At 39.4% G+C, this 19,041-nt stretch overlaps 1 protein-coding gene across 2 annotated transcripts in view; it reads right to left on the reverse strand.

The window, feature by feature from the left end:
• The window catches only part of AFAP1 (actin filament associated protein 1), a 66,712-nt gene that overhangs the window by 20,257 nt on the left and 27,414 nt on the right, over nucleotides 1-19,041 (reverse strand). For both annotated transcript variants that reach the window (XM_009285362.2, XM_009285361.2), the window contains exons 6-9: nucleotides 10,115-10,207; nucleotides 8,287-8,371; nucleotides 4,731-4,880; nucleotides 990-1,201 (exon numbers count right to left, since the gene is read on the reverse strand). In XM_009285362.2, coding sequence (XP_009283637.1) covers nucleotides 990-1,201; nucleotides 4,731-4,880; nucleotides 8,287-8,371; nucleotides 10,115-10,207 — 540 coding nt within the window. The remainder of the gene's footprint in view (nucleotides 1-989; nucleotides 1,202-4,730; nucleotides 4,881-8,286; nucleotides 8,372-10,114; nucleotides 10,208-19,041) is intronic.

A 19,041-nucleotide genomic window follows, 5' to 3' on the forward strand; every position in this document is an offset into this window, starting at 1 on the left:
TCTAGATGATGGCGTTTATATTCCTAATGGCACAAGTACAAACATGAATACTGTTAAAATAATTTTTATTTTTTCATATTTTGCTTCAATTCACCAATTGCAAAGTTAAACAGCAGCAAAATAAATAATGGAAAAAAGCGTGGGGGGAAGGAAACTGTGCGGTTTCTAAATTTCTTGTTCTTTTTAAATATTTCATTGCCTTTCACGGTTCCTTGAGCTGTTTTCTAGTTTTTCAACTTCTCTGCACTGCTCACATATAACAGGCAGGAGACTAACGTGACCTGCAGTTGGAAATCCAAAGTGGTCAAAGTGTCCATCCTGCCACTGAAAAGAAAAGGTTGCCTCCTCCTGTATCTTCATTATACTTGGCTTTAAGTGTCTTCTCATTTCAGCTTTCAAAATACGATGAATATGATGAATAAAGCCCCTCAGAAAATCCTGACCCACCTAACACAGATGAAGGTATGACCTTCGAAGTGCGAGGACTGTGCCAGTGTGTACACATGTGGTGTGTCAAGAGACTCACCAGGATCCTGGCACGCTCTATCTTCTTACTGCAGAATTAGCTTACTACAGATACAGACTGAGCGAAAGTGGTTCATGTAAGTAGCAGACAAATGAGAGTTAAGAGCTCTAGAGTTCCCAGCAACAGTGATCCATTATTTAATTATTGCAAAGTTATTTACCCAAAGTGATTATATCCCTGATGTAAAAGTGTGTATAGAGAAGGAGCAGGGATATTTTAGTAACAGGTCAAGGGAAGGTCAGAGAAAAGCATCTTACTGAGAAGATTTCTGAACTGCATTAAATGTCAGTTCTCTCTTTGCCTGCAAATATCTTAATATTTGTTTCTCCTTCCAGTATTTATTATCCAGCTCTGCAATAATACTATTCCAAAGATTTTTTGAATGGCCAGGTTGTATGAAAGTGCTTCTCTAATTTAGCTTGTGGGAGTTCCTACAAGTCATAGCCATTAGCAACCACCGCACCTCGAGCACAGCGACCTCCTGCCCGTTTCGGAGCAGGCGGAAGGTTAGGGGATGCTTCGAATCCAGTCCCGGGATGACTTCGCAGCCACGGAGAGGGATAGAAACAATATGTGTCTTCAGATCTGTCCTGTCCTTGTGGAAAATCAGTTTATTATCTTTCACTCTGCACCAGCGCTCACGCCAACGGTTATTTGAGAGCACGTTGAGATATCCTGCAATAAAATGAAACGTGAGATATTTTACTCCTGACTTTTTTTGAAAAGAAAAAAAAAAAAAAGGAAACTTACTTTTCAATGTAACGCTAGCACTTAAACAACTTATTCCTCTTACAATAGAAAGTCCAGATGGATTTTAGGAAGACAAATAAATGACCCTGCCCCACTTCTTTTAATGAAAACTTTCACTGTGCCAATAACCTAGAAAAAAGCATATAAAGATGTGATCCCGCTCACGTGCAAGTGGCTGTTCCGTTAGTCACTGTGGCGGCTGGATGAGCAGGAGCACACTGATCCCCAAGACTTTAGTGAATGGGAGAGGGACTGTGATAAAAAGGTACATACACAGCCAGTTTTCTCACACAGAAGACCCACCTTCTCCATATGTAATGGCTTTGATAACTGTGGCTGACCAAAATTTTCTGGGAAAATCTCAGCTCCTATTATATAAGGAGACGAGCAACCACCTGCAACAACAAAAAAAAGCAGTGTAAGAACCAACTAAGAAGCATTGATGTTATATGTTCTACTTTCGTTTAGAAAGAAGAATGCAGGTTTGGTTTGCAACGACCCACCTTCTCCATATGTAATGGCTTTGATAACTGTGGCTGACCAAAATTTTCTGGGAAAATCTCAGCTCCTATTATATAATTAGGCGATGAGCTACCTTCTGTAACATCCAAAATCAGTGTTTTAAGGACCTACTAAGCATTGATGTTATATGTTCTACTTTCGTTTAGAAAGAAGAATGCAGGTTTGGTTTGCAACACTTTTAAAGCAGAACTTAAAAAATCGCTACTGATGCCAATAAAAATAAAATTCATATTGGTTTAAAATTCAAGAAGTAAATGTATATGAAATTTAGCTAAACTTTAAGACAAAAGTTTAAACAAAGGTGGGGTTTTTTTTCCAGGGATAATACAGTACCCTTACGACAAATCAAAATTTCATGAACAAAGTGGCTTTTAAAAAAACCCGCTTCTCCTATCATGCTCTGTATCGGATACAGTGTCTAGGCATAGAATAACATTAAATGGGCACTGTTTTGTTTTTCCTTCTCTGTCCCATAGCAACAATCATTCCAGACTCAAACCTTAAAATCAAGACAATGCCCAATTTTCCTGCCTTATTTAGTCTGGGAATGAAAAAAAAAAAAAAGATCTTTTACTTCCACATTACGAACGGTACATGAATTCAGCATGTTGCTGCTTCCAAACAGGCTATGAAGACGGAAACAAATGATATCTTGCACAGGCCAGAATTTATGTAAAAAAAATTGTCTTCTATCTCTGGTCTGATTTTCATTTAGTCCTGTTGGATAGCTATCTCTTTGGTTTTCATTAAAACTATGATTTATCATTCATTTTTCTGGGTTTCCCTTCCAACATTATGGTTCCAATGGCAAAGCTTGATCCAACAGGATATAGCAGATCAGAATTGCGCACATCTTGGAAGGTGCCATAAAAAAAGGAGGATGTGCACAATCCTCTGATTTTGGCTCCTTGTGATGATCACACTCTCCAGCTCTCCTCCTTCCTCCTGTAACAAAACCCTGTATAGCTATGCATTATAATATAATCCCTAGAAACAGAAAACCCTTCACGTGCAAGCCAGCTGGCTTGTTTTGGAGTGAGAGTCCTTTTTTTCAGACAGTACTTTTCTTCCCCCTCTGCTCCCAATGCACCGCTCAGAAAAGCTCTTCCAAACCCTCCTACTTCACTTGAACTAAGCAGGATCCCATGCTTTTCCTCCCACATATCCCTACTTAAAACTTCAACAGTTTACATGACCAAAATGCCTTGAGTGTGTTCCCAGTTGGGGCATTAGCACTTCAGCTTAGCCCAGGCAGTCAAAGACCGGTGATGCTGTAGGGAAGAGCTTTGCCATGACTCTGAGTGCAGGTGGGTTTCCATCTCCACTCTAGCTGGGTGTCCCCTGCAGCTCTGCTGGGCTTTTCCCTTTGTTCATGGGAGGTGGAGCCTTTTAACGTGTACAAGCCTTCAACTATGGAGCAACCTCCCAGAGGGCATTGCACTAAGCCAAATTCCTGGTGGTGAGAAACTCCTTCTGCAAAGCCTTCCCGCAATGACCAAAGCCTAGACACTTACATATTTTCCTGTAAAATCTGCAAGTGGTGTTGAGTAGAGCCAAATGCAGGCAATAGTAATGGCTATACTTATGTCCATATCTGAAATAACGATAGAAATTCTAGGAATTAGACTGTCCAGCTGTGGTTAACGTCTCACATAATACAGAATAATCAATGGAGTATGAGACCCTGGAAGTTTGAGCTTTTATGGAAGCCAGATGCTTCAGACAATGCATCTGGCTGGACACAGCTCTTCCCAGCTGTTCTTTTGGCTGATAAATCACATCTGTACTTAGCTGATGTATAGACATATATGCACACATACTTATTTAATCAAAGATTGCTTATGTGAATAGATTCCCAAAGTGTGGCTTGAGAGCCACCTGTGATCTATGAAGTTCTTGCTGGTGGTCCATGGATCTGCTTCTTTCACCTTGGGCAAGCATCTATCATACTTCATGTACTGATGAGTTCTGCCAACTGCTGCCTAATCACAGATTTCTGGGTTTCCCAAAGTTTTCCTTGTCAATTAAAGGGGAAAAGGCAAATCCAAATTCAGAACCCGGTGCAACTGCTTCACAGCTTGCTTTCTATGGAAAAATTTTTTGGAAGGGATTGGGAGAAGGGTGGGTTCAACCTTATTCACGTATGAAAGTCTTACTTAATACTGGAGCACCAGAAGGCAAACAGGAGAATGTAAATACATTGCATTGTTTGCAAATACCAGAGCTGTGAGGACATCAGCTAAGCGCATTGTGCAAAATCCTAAATTGTGAGCAAACTTTAACAGCTAAGATACAAAACATAAGCATTTTCTGCGTGCCTTTTTCTATACTTCCTTGGTGCTGCCAAGCACTACAGCTGTCATATGGAGTGATCAACATTAGGAGTTAAAATAGCTTACTAGAAATTTGTTACTTCATTCAAGTTTTGCCCAATGTGTACCACTTTAGGAACCCACAATTAAACTCAAATCACTTTGGCTGAGGCCAGTCGACTGCTGTCTTGATTGCTGTCCCATAAAACCTCACCACGATCCATCATAAAAGACTTGATCCCTTCCCAAGAACCTTCTTCTAATTCCTAGCCTAAATTTATTTCATAGTCCAGCCTATATTCATTTTATATCCATTTGTTTGAAAACAGCTCTTGTTTCTTTCTGCTTTTTGTCCACACTTCTCTTCCCCCTCACCTTTGCAAAGAGCAATGATATGTCTTCTGAGCCTGTGCTACCATTTTATTTAAAAAGCCAAGTTCTTCTAGTCTCTTTTCAAATTATAAGCTCTTGATTACTCCTCTTTCAGTCTGAGTGCATCCTTCTGATGTTGGGGGAAGAATTATAGCAGTAAAAGCAATTTTAGAGGAATTTCTAGTCTAGAATTTTATAAAGTTTTAGTCGCAATGTGCATTTAAGACTCAAGAAGAAAAATCACTTACCACATGTTGGAACATCTTCTTCAGCTGATGAGGTCTGTTCATCTGTTGATGGCTTTTTCTTTCCTAAACCAATGATCTTCGTTATTTTTTTCCCTGTTACTTTAGTCACAGTGCCCTTGGCTTCTGATTTTGAACTTTTTTTCCTCTTCACTATTAAGAAAGCAAAAGTGTGTATTTTAGTGTGTTTAAATTAACCAATGACTAGAGAGAACCTGAATAAAAACAGTAGTTCAGACAAGCAATCCTGAGCAAGATGAACATTTGTACAAAAGTTGCAGACTGCAATGAGATAAATATTATATGCCCTCTCTAATGCAGATGCTTCTAAATAACCTCTGTGCTATAAAAATCATGGCATTCAGAAGGATAAGAAAAACAAAAATCAAGCTTCTAATTTAATTTAATCTAATCAAGCTGAAAGTCTCTTTCCACAGCAGTCATCATCTAATTTATCAGTATGACTGAGGTACCTGCATATAAATTTAGCTCATATACACAAGAATAAAAATCCAGCCAGATGATCCTTCATTGTTCCTAAACATTTACCTCAAAATACTTCAACAATTAAGTACACAACAAAGACAGAATATGCTTGCCTAGCAAAAATACTCCTGCCATGTACAATTAAGGTATCTTATAATAATGGACCTTTTAGAAAGACAAGACTTATAAATTAACTACTAACAATTAAATTAGTGGGATCAGTATAAGCATTCAATGGTTAGAAGTTGGCACTTTTTGTGATCATGAGGGCTTGGAAAAAAAAAGCTCTGCTGAAAAGAGGTATTTTGCTAACATCCAGTCTATGCTTCCATTAACTTAATACATTACTAGTAATACTACGGCTCTGTGCACTGAGGCACGTTGAGCTGCTCAACATAACATGGCAAGGACTATGGATATAATTTTTAAAAGTGCCTATCTGACTAAAATCCTAATAAATTGAAAAAAAAAGTTTCTAAGATTAAACAGAATCAGAAAAAAAGACCTTTTATTTGCAAAACAGAACAAACGAAATGAACTTTCGGAAATTGCATTCAGTGGCCTAATTTGGATTCCATCAATAGAGCAACAGTCTCTCTGCTAACTGAAAGGGCAGCAAAACCATCCATCAACTTGCCCCAATACATGATTTTGATGAAAAATACATTTAGGATAGTTACTGATTGAGCTGCTGTAACTTTATCCCTGACATATCAATTCCCTTTGCAACAGGGAACATTTAGTGGTTATGGACTTGTGTAAACTGAGGAAAAAAAAGGACAAAATGTTCATATGAGAAATGGCTATATGAACTGATGAACCGGGAAGAAGAATGCACGGGAAATAGAGAAGCAGTTTGGGACTCACAATGGGATAATTTATCATATTTAGTTTAATTGTTAGGAATCATGGAACGTTATTTAGAAATTGTATCAGTAGCCAAGACTGTACAAATCTGTCACCTGCCACATGCGGTGCCGAGGGGGAAAGGCAGCTTTTCAGGTGCGGATAGCTGTTCACCAGCAAACTCCAATACAGCGACACGTGTGCAAGCAAAGGTCTAATTCTCTCTTCCTAAGGGAAGGGTGTTCACAACTTATACTGCGCTCTCTAAACATGCAACGAGCTGCCATGTTTGAGGGAGGAAGGTCACCCGCCCCATCTGCTCATGTCAGTCCCTGCCTGAGGTAAAACCCAAAGGCAGCACCTGCCCACAGACCGGTTTCTGTCCCACGCAGCGGCAGCCGATGACCAGCTGTGGCTGTTGAGTGGGGAGGAGATGAAAAGCATTAAAAAATGCCAGAGACTGAGAAAAACTCATCTCTCTGAGACAGAAGCCCAAAGGAACCATTCTCAGGAGCATGAACAGACAGTGGAATAAGCCCATTTCAGTGCTTTTTAGTTTTTGTGTCCTATCTTCCCTTCACACTGCTGTTTTATTTTCCTGCAGAACTGAGAGGCAGCAGAAATAAGGCCTTCATGACTTAATCTTTTTGAGTCTAAAGAATCTACTGATTGCCTGACTGCCAGTGATTTTTGTCACAAAAGTATTTTCTTCTCATTTCCTTCCCTACAGCAAAACGAGCAGCTGGTTAAGAGCGGAGTAGAGGCTGGCCGTGACCGCTGGAGATGACTGCTCTCCGGAGTGTCCCTTCCCACGTACTCCCTTAAGTGTTTCCTATCCGTTGTTTAACAAAATTGTGAACCTTCATCCAGAACCACTTAAAATGATGCCAGGAATAGTTTAATCTCCTTGCAATCAATAATGCCTATTATTTTTATTACTACATATTGAAGGTCACAACTTTCAAAAGCAACTGGTATTTTTAATTACTCTCCTTGAGACATCTAAGCTGGGCTGGTTTTCCAGCAGCACATGCTCCATCAGCATGCCTCTTGTGGGGCACCTGAGCCACCAGGCACTTTTGGACATCATGGACAAACAGCTTTTGGATCACAGATGTTTCTCAGCAGGTTTCAGAGGCTAAAACAGTAGTACTATTTTTGAAAGCTTAGTAGAAGATTTTATAGGGTGAAATCTAACCATGTACCACAACTTCTAGAAACCACAAAACCTGACGTTGTTCTATACTGTTGGGTACGTCAGAGATCTGTATAGTCAGGAAATGTTGGAAAACGACCCAGGGAGAAGATAAAGGAAATGAGTCAAAAGGCGAGACAGCGCTGGCACCGAGGCCAGTATTGACTTCGTGCTCACTGCAGCTCACATTACCCTTCAGCTTGACAGCTGCAGAAAAATGTCTTATCTAAACGATACCATTGCTATACGGCAAGTTAACAAAGTCACAGAATTTCTTCCGCTTTGGGGAGCAGCGAGGGGGGTGGCGCAGAGAGCATAGGGGTTGAGTTTTTTAGATATAACTCAGACAAAATTCCCTCTGGGTTTGGGATGTGCCTCTGTTGGATTATAAGGACTACAAAACATGCATGGTTCCCAAGTAGCATATGTAAAATTACATACATATATCCTCACAAACCCACTGATATTATGTGATTATATACATTTTAGTATGTTAATATAAATAATCATACATAATAGTTTATATATCTATGTATCTGTGTATACACACACATATAAACTGTGTATGTATGTGTATACACACATATATATTTATATAATACTCATGATTCTTTCCTTCTAGTATTAAATGATAGCTTTTTTGCTTAGAAGCTATACACCCACTATTTATGTTGCCACTGTAGTTACAGTTGCTAAAAGCAACTGTTAGATGCCTATAGTGGTCGGCCAAGCTCTAAAAAACTGTACTTTTGAACACACAAAAGGCTGAATCAAAATTTCTATATTCTGTTTCCTTATACTAATTATATTGATTTTACCTGCACAATGACAACGTCAAATGCCTCTGTTACTGCAAAATTTTAAGGATTCACTCTTGACATAATTCAGATTTCAAGTTAAATTGAATCCTAATAAAAATATTCAAAAACTTTACTGCCTATTTTTAAAAGACAAAAGCCAGGTATTTCACTACCTATTGCTCCCCATATGCACATATTATTTACACCAAGCATCTCTGGATCTGAGACGTACCTTGTTCTTTCCCATTGCACACGGTAGTGATGCCATTTTCCACAGCACCTTCCCCATCTGAGCTTGGCCTCTCAGATGACAACTTCTGCAGGGACAAAGATATACATTGATATACAATGTTGGCACCTTTGCCAAATGAAGTGTCATGAGTCAATTTAAAAGTATGCTTACTGTGAAATAAAACACATTTCAAGTTCTCATCCACTTGGAAGACAAATAGACGATAGTAAAAAATTCAGTTTTAGAGGGATTTTTATATTGCCATTCAGGCTCTAGAAAAGCACAGAAACCACAAAATAGGTCTATATTTGAAAGTACAGTCAAAACAGTGACATAACCATAACTCAATACCTCTTGAGTATTTAAAATAAAGTATTATATTGAGTATATAAATTGTTTACATTAAGTATATAAAAATATACACACAATATATTTTTAATTAATTTCTAGAATCTAAATGTTGCTGTTTATTAATCTGCTAAGCAATGAACAATTACATGGATCAGATAAGAATAATTTTAAAATTATTTCTTTAAAAAATTCTTCACATACGCATTTACAATTACAACTTATCAGAAAATAGTGCATTCCTACATGGTGCTTCACTACTTTAAATATCCGCAAAAAAAGAGGTTTTTGAAATAAATTTTTAGCGCCGATTATTCTGTAATGGTTGCATATGAGATATAGGACAACATGGTAAAGAGCTTATGCCAGCACAGATTTGGTAACCACGTTACTCATGAGTGGTGAAGCCATGAAGATGTACAGATTATCACAAAAAGAAACGAATGAGAAGTTTTGCTACCCTTTTTCATGGCGTGCATTTTAGAAAACTACTATTTTATGACACTTTCAGTTACTTTGTTAATACTCTGCAGGTGTGTGCAAGCATGCAAACCCAACAGCTTTTGCCTTGTGAAATCAGGAGGTCTGAGCTGTCATGGAGCATGCTTTGCTCTTACTATCCCAGGTGCAATGCAACGTAACACTACTGATTGTAGCATCCTTCCACTACGGAGGCAGAACTTGCCATCAGGAATTTGGGGATGCAACATTTGTCAGTGGGACTTTTAAGCAGGGTCTGCAGAGGGGTCTGCTCACATGGATGACTTAACAGAGCAGGGGCTTAAATTGGTGCTGGTAATTTACTGATCGTTCACTGCAGGGTTGTTCTCCTTCCTAATTCTTGCTCTCATATCCTGCTGAGTCAAGGCAGCAGAGACAACCACACGTGAATAGCCAAGTTTCTGTGTTGAGGCACGAATGCTTGAAAGGGTCTGTCAACACAGTGACCTCAGCATGCCCAGGGAGCTCTTCAAGAACTAAATTCTCAAAACTAAGACTTTCACTTAAAACTTTTGTATCATCTTCAGCTATTCTTCCCTGAGGGTCACATCCCTGCTTGCTCTTTGCACTTGATGGAGAGTGTCTCTGCATCACAGCACATGTATCAGACCTGCTTAGTCTGCACCCTAAATGGCTAAAGAGAAGCTGCTAATGGATACAAGCCAGTCTGCTGGTTGTTCGTGACCAAACGAATAGACATGGCAGAAATCTTAACTCTGTAGGATGTGTGCACGTACCCAGACAAACAAAAATGACACAGGGGCTAATAGTCTAAAACAAGCAGCACGAGTCAGCAAATAGTTATTGAAGATCGCCCCAGAAAATGGTCTAACATGAAGAAGTTAATACATGAAATCCAGAACCTAAATTCAGTTTCAGCTTTGTGGTCTGAAGATCCCCTAAACCATGCAGCGTCTAGCAGTGCCTCTATAATAAGTAATCGCTAGGAATTTTGCATTCATCATTTTGATAACTTTACCTTTTCCAGCTCTGTCTTGTGTACTGGAGAACTAGACAACAGCCCATCGGAGTCTACCGCTCCCATACAGTTGCTGCACACATCTTTTATAACCTTAGGAGACAAGGCAGAATTTATTAATTATTCATAAAATAAAAATCAGAAAAATTATATATGAATGTGAAGGGAGATGGGAAGGAGAATCCCACAGACATTTACTAGGCTGGCAGGTGTCAGGCAGACTGTCACTACACCAACTTCTCCATGCTGCCTCCCTAAGTCATTTCATGTACAACCTGGAGGAAACATAATGTCTAGAGGTGGGAGGTTTCAGTTTCTAGACAAGCTAAGTTCCAAGGCTCTCCTGAGTAAAGAAACCAACAGCGCTGCTTATTTCCACGTGCTAGTTTTGCAATACGAACTCAGCTGACACCATCAAATTAATTTCATTATGATGACAAAAAAGTGGGATTAGATTCAAGGTCCCGCATGTCAAAGGACAAGAGTTTTGCATAATACGCTACCCAGCTGCTCTTTTTTGCTATTGGAGAACTAATGAAGTGCTGATCGACTTACAGTTAATACTGCGCAGTGGTATTTTGTTGCATTTTTGTATTATACTTGCACATTGACATAAAGGTATAGGTCAAAGCAATTGTGAATGTGTTCTCGGAAATGAGAATGGCATTAAGTCTGCTTTTAAAAAGTTAAAGAAAAATCCAGAACTGAATTCACTGAGATTTTGATAGAATTTGAACAACTTCAAAACCTGAAACTATATAAATGTAAAAATATGTGATGAGTAAAGACATTTGATGATTCCCTATGGACATAATTACGTTTTTTTCTCTCTCATGAGGTTACCACCAGACCGTTATCAGTCTGAAATTGCTTGTGCTGATGAGAACAGGTCCCACCTCTCCATCCAGACTCATGCCAAGGGGATGCTGAGCTCCACAGCGTGGATTACAGCCATGCAGCCACGCAAGGACAGCAGTGCCAAGTGAGCTAAGAAAGAAAGGCATCCTAGTCTGCTGGAAACATTACCGCTAGACAGGCAAACTTTCCTCTTTCCATGTACATGTACATGTTTACATATCCAGCTCCTCCCTTCACACTTTTCAGTTTTGAACTGAAGAATTTTGATGTGGAAACCATTGAAGAGCTAAAAATGGCACCAAACAGTCCTTTCACAGCATTGAAGTTCCCTTTAAGGGTGAAGCTAAACAAATCATATGTTTCTGGGCTTACAAAGACCCAATTGCTACAACTCATGAGCACATAAAATGGCACCAAACAGTCCTTTCACAGCATTGAAGTTCCCTTTAAGGGTGAAGCTAAACAAATCACATGTTTCTGGGCTTACACAAAGACCCATGCTACAACTCATGAGCACATCATAAATTACAGGCACTATATGCCATACAGAAAGAAAGAGCACCAGCCCCATTTTACAGATGGAGAACTCGGGAACAAAAGAACGATCAAATCACTCACTCAATGTCACATAAAAAAATCTAAGCAGAGCGGGGAAATGAACCTACACTTTCATTTCTGAGCTAGTATCTTAAAACACTTCAGTATCCTTTCTTGACTGTCTGAACTTCCCTATATCTTGTCCCAGAAACATAAGCACAGTATTTCATGGCACTTGTCGCCCTTTGTAACAGAAAATGTAGATATATCTGTTGCAGAGCATTTGCACCTCAGAGTTAAATGTAGCCCTATATTCCCCAAAATCATAAGAATTTTTTTTTGTGTGTGTTGTTTTATTTTCAATTGCTGGTCCTCAGTATGGTGTAAATACACTGCTGTTTTCTTCCTAGAGAAATGTGGCCGTACAGTTTCTGGGAACATTCATTTCTGTCTCCTGCATGACCCTGGTTCAATGGCTCATGTTTTCAGCATCTGCTCACACCACACAGTTAGTTAATTTTGGCAAAGGCAGATAGTAATGGGAGTTACAGACAGAACAGAGGGAAATGATTTGGCAGCACTAACTGAATAGTATGTGCAAAGTCATGCACTCAAGTAAATCCGGTTCTTATCATACCTCACATATTTAAGGAGAAGCTAAAGTGTTTAATTGGGTTGTAATTAAATTTTGATTAAAAAAATGACAGACTATCAAATGGAAGTTCATGGCAAGATCTGAATTAAATGCATATTCAAGGATCCAACACTTCATTTGGGTTCAAGGGGTTCACTGGCAGACTTGCTCATCACCTTCTATGTGCAATATAATTGTGTTCGATGCGCAGCATAAAACTCATGCTTCTACAGCTCACCAGGATGAAATGCCTTTAATATATAATGGTTGCCTGGATGCACTCTCTATAATTACGTTTGCAGACAGCTGCCATTATAGATGTGGTTTTCACATGCTTATAGCTTTAACTCAAAATTTTAAGGATAAAACATTCCACCAGTGTTGCCAACTTGCATAATTTCAATCACAAGACTCGGCATTTTTGTCAGTTTTTTCTGTGGAGTCTCCTGGAGTCATATGAAAACAAAAGACCACTATTTTCATTAAAAAATAGTTGTGAGTGAGAGTGGGGAAAGGAGGTCAGCAAATTTTTATCCATTGCAATGAAATGTGTGAAAATATGAATAAATACATCTCAATGGCTCCAAAACTAGAAAGCAAATAAAAGGAATCCCCAAATGTGTTATTTTTAATAAAATGGCATTATCTGGAGTGCTGTACTGAGAATACTTTGTAATGGTGCATACTCCATTAATAGTTTAAGTTTTCGCACACATTAGAAAAGGGAAATCATTCTCTTTTTCTCAGCACAAATGCCTTTGTACATTACATACACACACACACACAGGGTGATCTGCCAGGAAAATCAAACTGAGATCATAAACAGACGATGTATTCAAATATTTAAAACATATAAGCAAATGTAATCAGAAAACTGAAGACCTTTCACTTCTTCGGATATCCTCAAAACTAAATAAATTTAAAATAATCTTCTGTTATTTCATCGCAAGAATTTTAAATACCACAATTACCATTACAATGTTACAATTAGTAGACTTCAGAACGGCCTCTTTCAAATGCAGACCTGGAAAAAGCTTATGCAGCCTGAACTATATTATTATTCCTTATTTATGTTATAGAAAGGTCTTGAATCCCCAGCTAGATCAGGATATACACCGGTGTATCACATTGACTGCAGTGACATGAAGAATAGAGGGGAAATATTTGCAGGTACAAAGCTGGAAAGATTCCCTGCCCCAAGCCATGGACAGTGACGGGTGAAATCAGTGGAATTTCTGCCACGTGGTGTGTCTGGAATATTTCTCTCTTTAAAACTATCTTACTACACAAGCACTAACATTTACTATAAATGTTTTTACCTGTCGTCACCTACAAATTTCTATAGTTATTATATCTTAAATGACACACCATGACTGGAGGCAAAATACTTACCCTACATGCAAAGTCAGAAGAATCAAATTAGCTTTTTCCAGCTACCTTCAAAGATCCAGGCTTCAGATAAAAACTACAGGCTATGCAGTAAAAGCAGAAAGCCAGCTGCTTGCCAGCCAGACCCTGCCTCACAGAAACCCAAAAAATTCTGAGTAAAAGTACTAAATTTGTAGCTGGTTCCTTGTAGTTGATCTCTTTGAGACCCGATACGGAATAAGACTGAGTCTTCCTGCGTTTGAGGAGCTTGCAGACCTCTCTCCTGGGGGATACCGAGGGACAAGTTCAGGCTACAGGCTGTGCTCACCACAGGGATGCGACTATAGCATCTCGTCTCATCTCGTCTCATGTTTTCATGAAACTCACAGGAGAAGCTCACACTTTTAATATGATCGAGTTCAAAAGTGATTAGGGAGAAAGCTGACGGCCTGACAGCACATTTGCTTCACTTCTGCATGTAACCAGGCTAGAAATCCATCCAGCCAACCCACCCCCTCATCCCCATCTACCCACGTGTTTCGCAAATACAGGAACTGCTAGAAATGGGGAGGGCTGAAGCCCCTGCCTCGTCACTGCTGCTTAACTCTGAAGAGAGGAATATGGTAAAGCTGAAATCTGCTTATGCACAACACAGCAGAGGGAAAAGGGTTTGGCTCCAGGTGTAACTCAGTGTTTCTCATTCCTGAAACACTCCTTTTTCAGTGTTGGAGGAGTACTGACTTTCTGGGACTTCTCATCATTTTGGCATGACTAAATTCTCATTTTCTCTCTCTTTTGGACCCTTACACACTACATACATTAGCATCAATCTTGCCCTCCTTAAGAGAGCACCAAAACTCTCTTAGCATTTTGCAGAGAAGAAATGCCCCAAGGAGTTTACCTAGATAAATTAGAGGAAAAGCAGAAATTATTCACATCATAGCCTATGCTTTAAGTCTCAAAAAGAAACCCCCTTTACCTTCTGTACTGGAAAACGTAATTCTCAAGCATCCCCTAGCCTGAAAAGATTCATCTTTCTGCCTTATTGCCATTTGTCTGAGCAAAGTGGGGATGAGATTCTAGCAGACTAGCAGCCAGCAAGCCTATCTTTAGTGACTGTATATCCCCTTAAAAATACTTTTCTGACATATTAAACCAAGACAACCCCCGCACCCTTTCTCCTGTGTTATTACCATGAAGTCTATTGCCATATATGGCCACTGAATCGGACAGAGCCCAGGGAAGGAGGCGCTGGGTGGCTGGAGGCATTGCTGCTGCAAGGGCAGAGGTACCCCGTGCAAGGGGAGCTGCATCCCCAGCCCAGGCGGTGCAGAGATGCAGACCGCACTCTAGGCCGTAAATCTGAGCTAGGTATGATTTAAATAATTTTCCATCCAAAGCTGCAAGTAGGAGAGAGGAGGAATACTATCTCGTGGTGAAAGCAAGGGATCAAGTCTCAGCCCTCCTGGATTCTGCTCTGAGATCTGCTACAGCTTGCATTTGTGATTTTAGCCAGGAACTTACAGAAAACTTATCCCTGAGAAAACAAGCAAATAGATGTTTGTGGTTCTGTATTCACTGGTGGGTTTTTTTTAAATTTACATATGCATCTGCTTTTTTTAAGTAATGTATTGCTTTCCATGGTGCCAGTCACACAAACACACTCTGGTTCACAGCCAGGATGGGGTCCTCTGGCTCTGTCAAAGCACGCTGGCAGCAGTCCTGCAGGCTGGTCAAAGCTCTCACACGCAGCTCAGCCTGTCACATCTCCGGATCATGCCCTAAATAGTTTTTATGCAAACACACTGACCTTGCTGTGGTTTGTACCAAGGTATCTAAAACCATCTCTTTGAGACAATAGGGGTGTAAGTCCTGGGAGGTTTGCTTTAGTTTGCAAAGCCTTCACTGCTGGTGATGATGTGCAGTGGAGAAAGAACCCAGCCTGACTGCCTTGGGACACAGTATGTTCCTGAAGTTACTTATAAACTAACAAACACTATACGGAAATCACTTGTACCAAGTATGCATCCCCAAACACACTTTTTCCAGTCAGTTTTAAGGCATGATCATTCAGCACTTGACTCTACTCAGCTACAAAATGGAGATGATAACCTCTTTGGGGAACATTACTTAAGCCAAGAAAGTAATGTTTCAAGTGTTTTGAGATCTCTAGCTGGAAATTCCCATAGAAAGTAAAACCAGCCACACAATGTTTACAGTTACAAGCTCAGTTTTGTGCCGATTTAAACTAGTAAAAAAAGAGCTCTGTCAGTAGTTTATTCTTCAGTAAAACTCAGTCCACATTAAGACCGGAGCCCAGAAGTTACTTGACTCCCCTCACTAAGCTCAGGGCAGAGAAAAAAAAGACGTTTTCAAAGACTTTTATGAGACACAATATGCAGTTATCGGAGATGGAAACTGGGTAGGACAACCGGATTAACAGCCCTACAAGGAGTGTTGCAGGGTCTCTGGATGACTGGATGCAGTTACAACTTTGATTTTCTTCTCTCTCCGGGGCAAAAAATCCCTCTTATTACAACAAGTTCAGAACTGACTGAACATTGTCAAAATGATAGATGCAGAAATGTCTACTTATGCCTGAAAGATTCACTGCTCAATTACAAACCCTCAGCTGAAGAGATTGCAGCAAAAAGGCTGCACACTGTAAAACGAAGAAAAGTTAACAAAGGGTGCCTAACATTAGGGAAAAACGTAAATCAAGGCCAGTACTCCAAAATGATAGATTACCTCTCATGCATGATAAATCAGAAATACATTTTTGCAGGAGGCAATACTAAGAGGAAGAGAAGGCCTTGGGACCAGAAACCATGACCATTTCCTTCTTCTACCAGTCTTCTACAAGAAGCTACTTCAGAACTTAATTTCTTTGGCATCCATATATTTTTAATATTAAGAGCATTTTTCCGTGGCCTAGTCTGAAGGTCCTGCACACAGAACACATTCATCTGTATGAATGAAGCCACTAAACAAGCATCTTCTTGTAATGTCATGTTCTTAGTAGTCCTTTTATTTTCAATGTAGCATTTCCCAGGGATGCTGACAAATAAATGTAGTTTCAACCAGTCCGTTGGATGTGCTGAGACAAACAGGCAGATTTAAGACCTCACCTGACCACAAATGCAAAAAAGCACACACAGATGCACATATACTCAGGCGCGCATGGGAAAAGCTCATGTTTGGGTCTGAGTGTGTAACTGCACACATTTTTTCATGTACATTTTTGTGGGAACATTTTAGGACTCAAGTCTGGAAAATTCCACCACTTTATGTTGCACACCATATTACTGCTATGATCTCAGCTCTAGCCTGAATTTATGCTCCTTGCTCTGAAAGCTTGACAGGCTCTTTGGTGACATCAGCTATCTTTTTTTCATCAAGCATTTCTTAGCTGGTAAACCTGAAACTCCCTTTGTGGTTTCCAGTCTAGACTTCAATTTGCACTAAGTTTATCAGCTGCGTTTTTTTGGTGTCATCTTTACAAAAAAAGGTCTAGAATATTTTGCATTTATTTCACACTTGTCTTCCAATAGATATTTTAAAATTATTTGCTTAAGTAAACGTATTTTATACCGATTACATTTGACCAAAAAAAATAATCTGGTTTAGCTTTCATGGGAAAATCTGGCCTCTAAAGCCATTCTGAGCTTTTCAGGCTCAAGAGTAAAGCTTTAATTTGACACCTACATATGAGTTCATGAGAACCCGTTGTTCCTGAGCGATAACCTGGCTCCACTGGCATGTACTGGTACAGTATCTTTGACAGAGAAGGTATGTTATGATTAAAAAATGTGGTTGCAGAGACCTTTCTCATTGTCAGTCTCTGAATCTGCCCATGGTATTAACTATGGAAATCACATGTAGGTGACAGAGCTGGGGATGATGCTGCCCCTCTGAGTGACAGGCAGGGAAAGCTCAAACTGCTTCTCCCAAGACAAAGCAGTGATCCCTTTCTCAGTATAGAAACTTCCTACACAAAGCCACACATGATTTTCAGATGCTCATTTTACATAAGGCTGGAATGACAAACAATAATTATTTTCATAAGAAAAAACCCTCAAACTTAAATTTTGATACATTTTAAAAAATACAAAACTCAATACTGTCTATCTCAAAAAGCTATACTTCCTCTTGAGAACAGAACTCTGTTGCAAGAGCTGCACAGACCATTTTTGGTTAGCTGTTGGATAGGCAATTTGTACTGTACAGAACAGAGAGTGCTGCAGCAGTGCTGAGGACTTGGAAGCTGAGCGTACAGTAGTGCTGCCATGTACTTGGAAGAGTTTTATTAATAGAGAGCTTTGCAGCATGAAGGAACTAAATAAAGTGCTGTCAGACTGTCTCCAAATGCTTTGCAGATAACATACTGTCCGGCCATTCACCCTCGGCACACACAACTTTGTTAACATGCAACTGTACAAAATCTTTTTTTTTTTTTTTTTTTTGTAATTAAAGTAGAAGGAATGCATCTGGGATATGGAAAAATCTAGCACTGCTCTGTCTGCCTGTGTGGGGACTGCTCTATGTACAATTAAAAAAAAAAAAAGAAAAAAGAAAACAATTTTAATGAAAGAAAGTCTGATAAATGCCAATGAATTCAGCAAACCCAAGTTTAGAACAACACAGGAAATAATGGTGCAGTTCCTATGATCTAATTACAGCGGAATTCCCTTGGAAAAGAATATGACTTGTGAATTTCTTTTCATTCCAATCAGTGTTTTTGAAACTCTAGGTGAGTTAGTCGGACACTTGGATGGTGCTAGATTTTATAACTTGAAACAAGATACTGATGTTAGAAGAAGCCTAACAAATACATGGCTGTGATTAGTTTCTATTAAAAAGGCAATAGAGAGTGCATTTTCCTAAGCTAAGTACAAACTCACAGTCAAAACCAAACACACATACACACACAAACTGCAAACCCCCAAAATATATATTCAAATATTGCAAAATAAGAAATTACAGATTAATTTTACATTTAGTAAATTAGCCCACAGCAGGACTCATACCTCTTAAGCTGCATTTTATGTCTCCCTCTTCTGCAGAAAAACTATCTGCCATCAGGAAATTCCTATGTGTTTAATTCGATTGTATTTGGAAAAATACAATTTATTCTTAGAAAAATAAGTACCATATAAGGTTAGATCATAGCACAGCATGAAGAACGCCTGATGAGTGTTATGCATTCAGACCTTTACATGCATTTAAAAGGCTGGATTTCCAGGTCTTAAAACAAGCTACTGAAATTGCAGTGGTAGTTTCCCACACTACTTCACTGACCTCTACATTTGAGACTGGTATAGTCCAACATAAATACTAGTAATCTGGTTAGGATCTAAAACTGCAGTCCTTGCACTGGGATTTTCCACATTTGCAGACACTGAACAGAAAGGAGTGGAAGATGACAAAATCCCATTTCTCAGAAGTCTGCATTCCCAGAACAAACCATAACAGATGATACCCTGCTAAACCAGGATTAGCAAACTTGAACTGACTTCAGGAAGCTGAAGGA

The sequence above is a fragment of the Aptenodytes forsteri genome, unplaced genomic scaffold, assembly GCF_000699145.1.
Source record: "Aptenodytes forsteri isolate BGI_AS27 unplaced genomic scaffold, ASM69914v1 Scaffold88, whole genome shotgun sequence".
NCBI classification, from domain to species: domain Eukaryota; kingdom Metazoa; phylum Chordata; class Aves; order Sphenisciformes; family Spheniscidae; genus Aptenodytes; species Aptenodytes forsteri.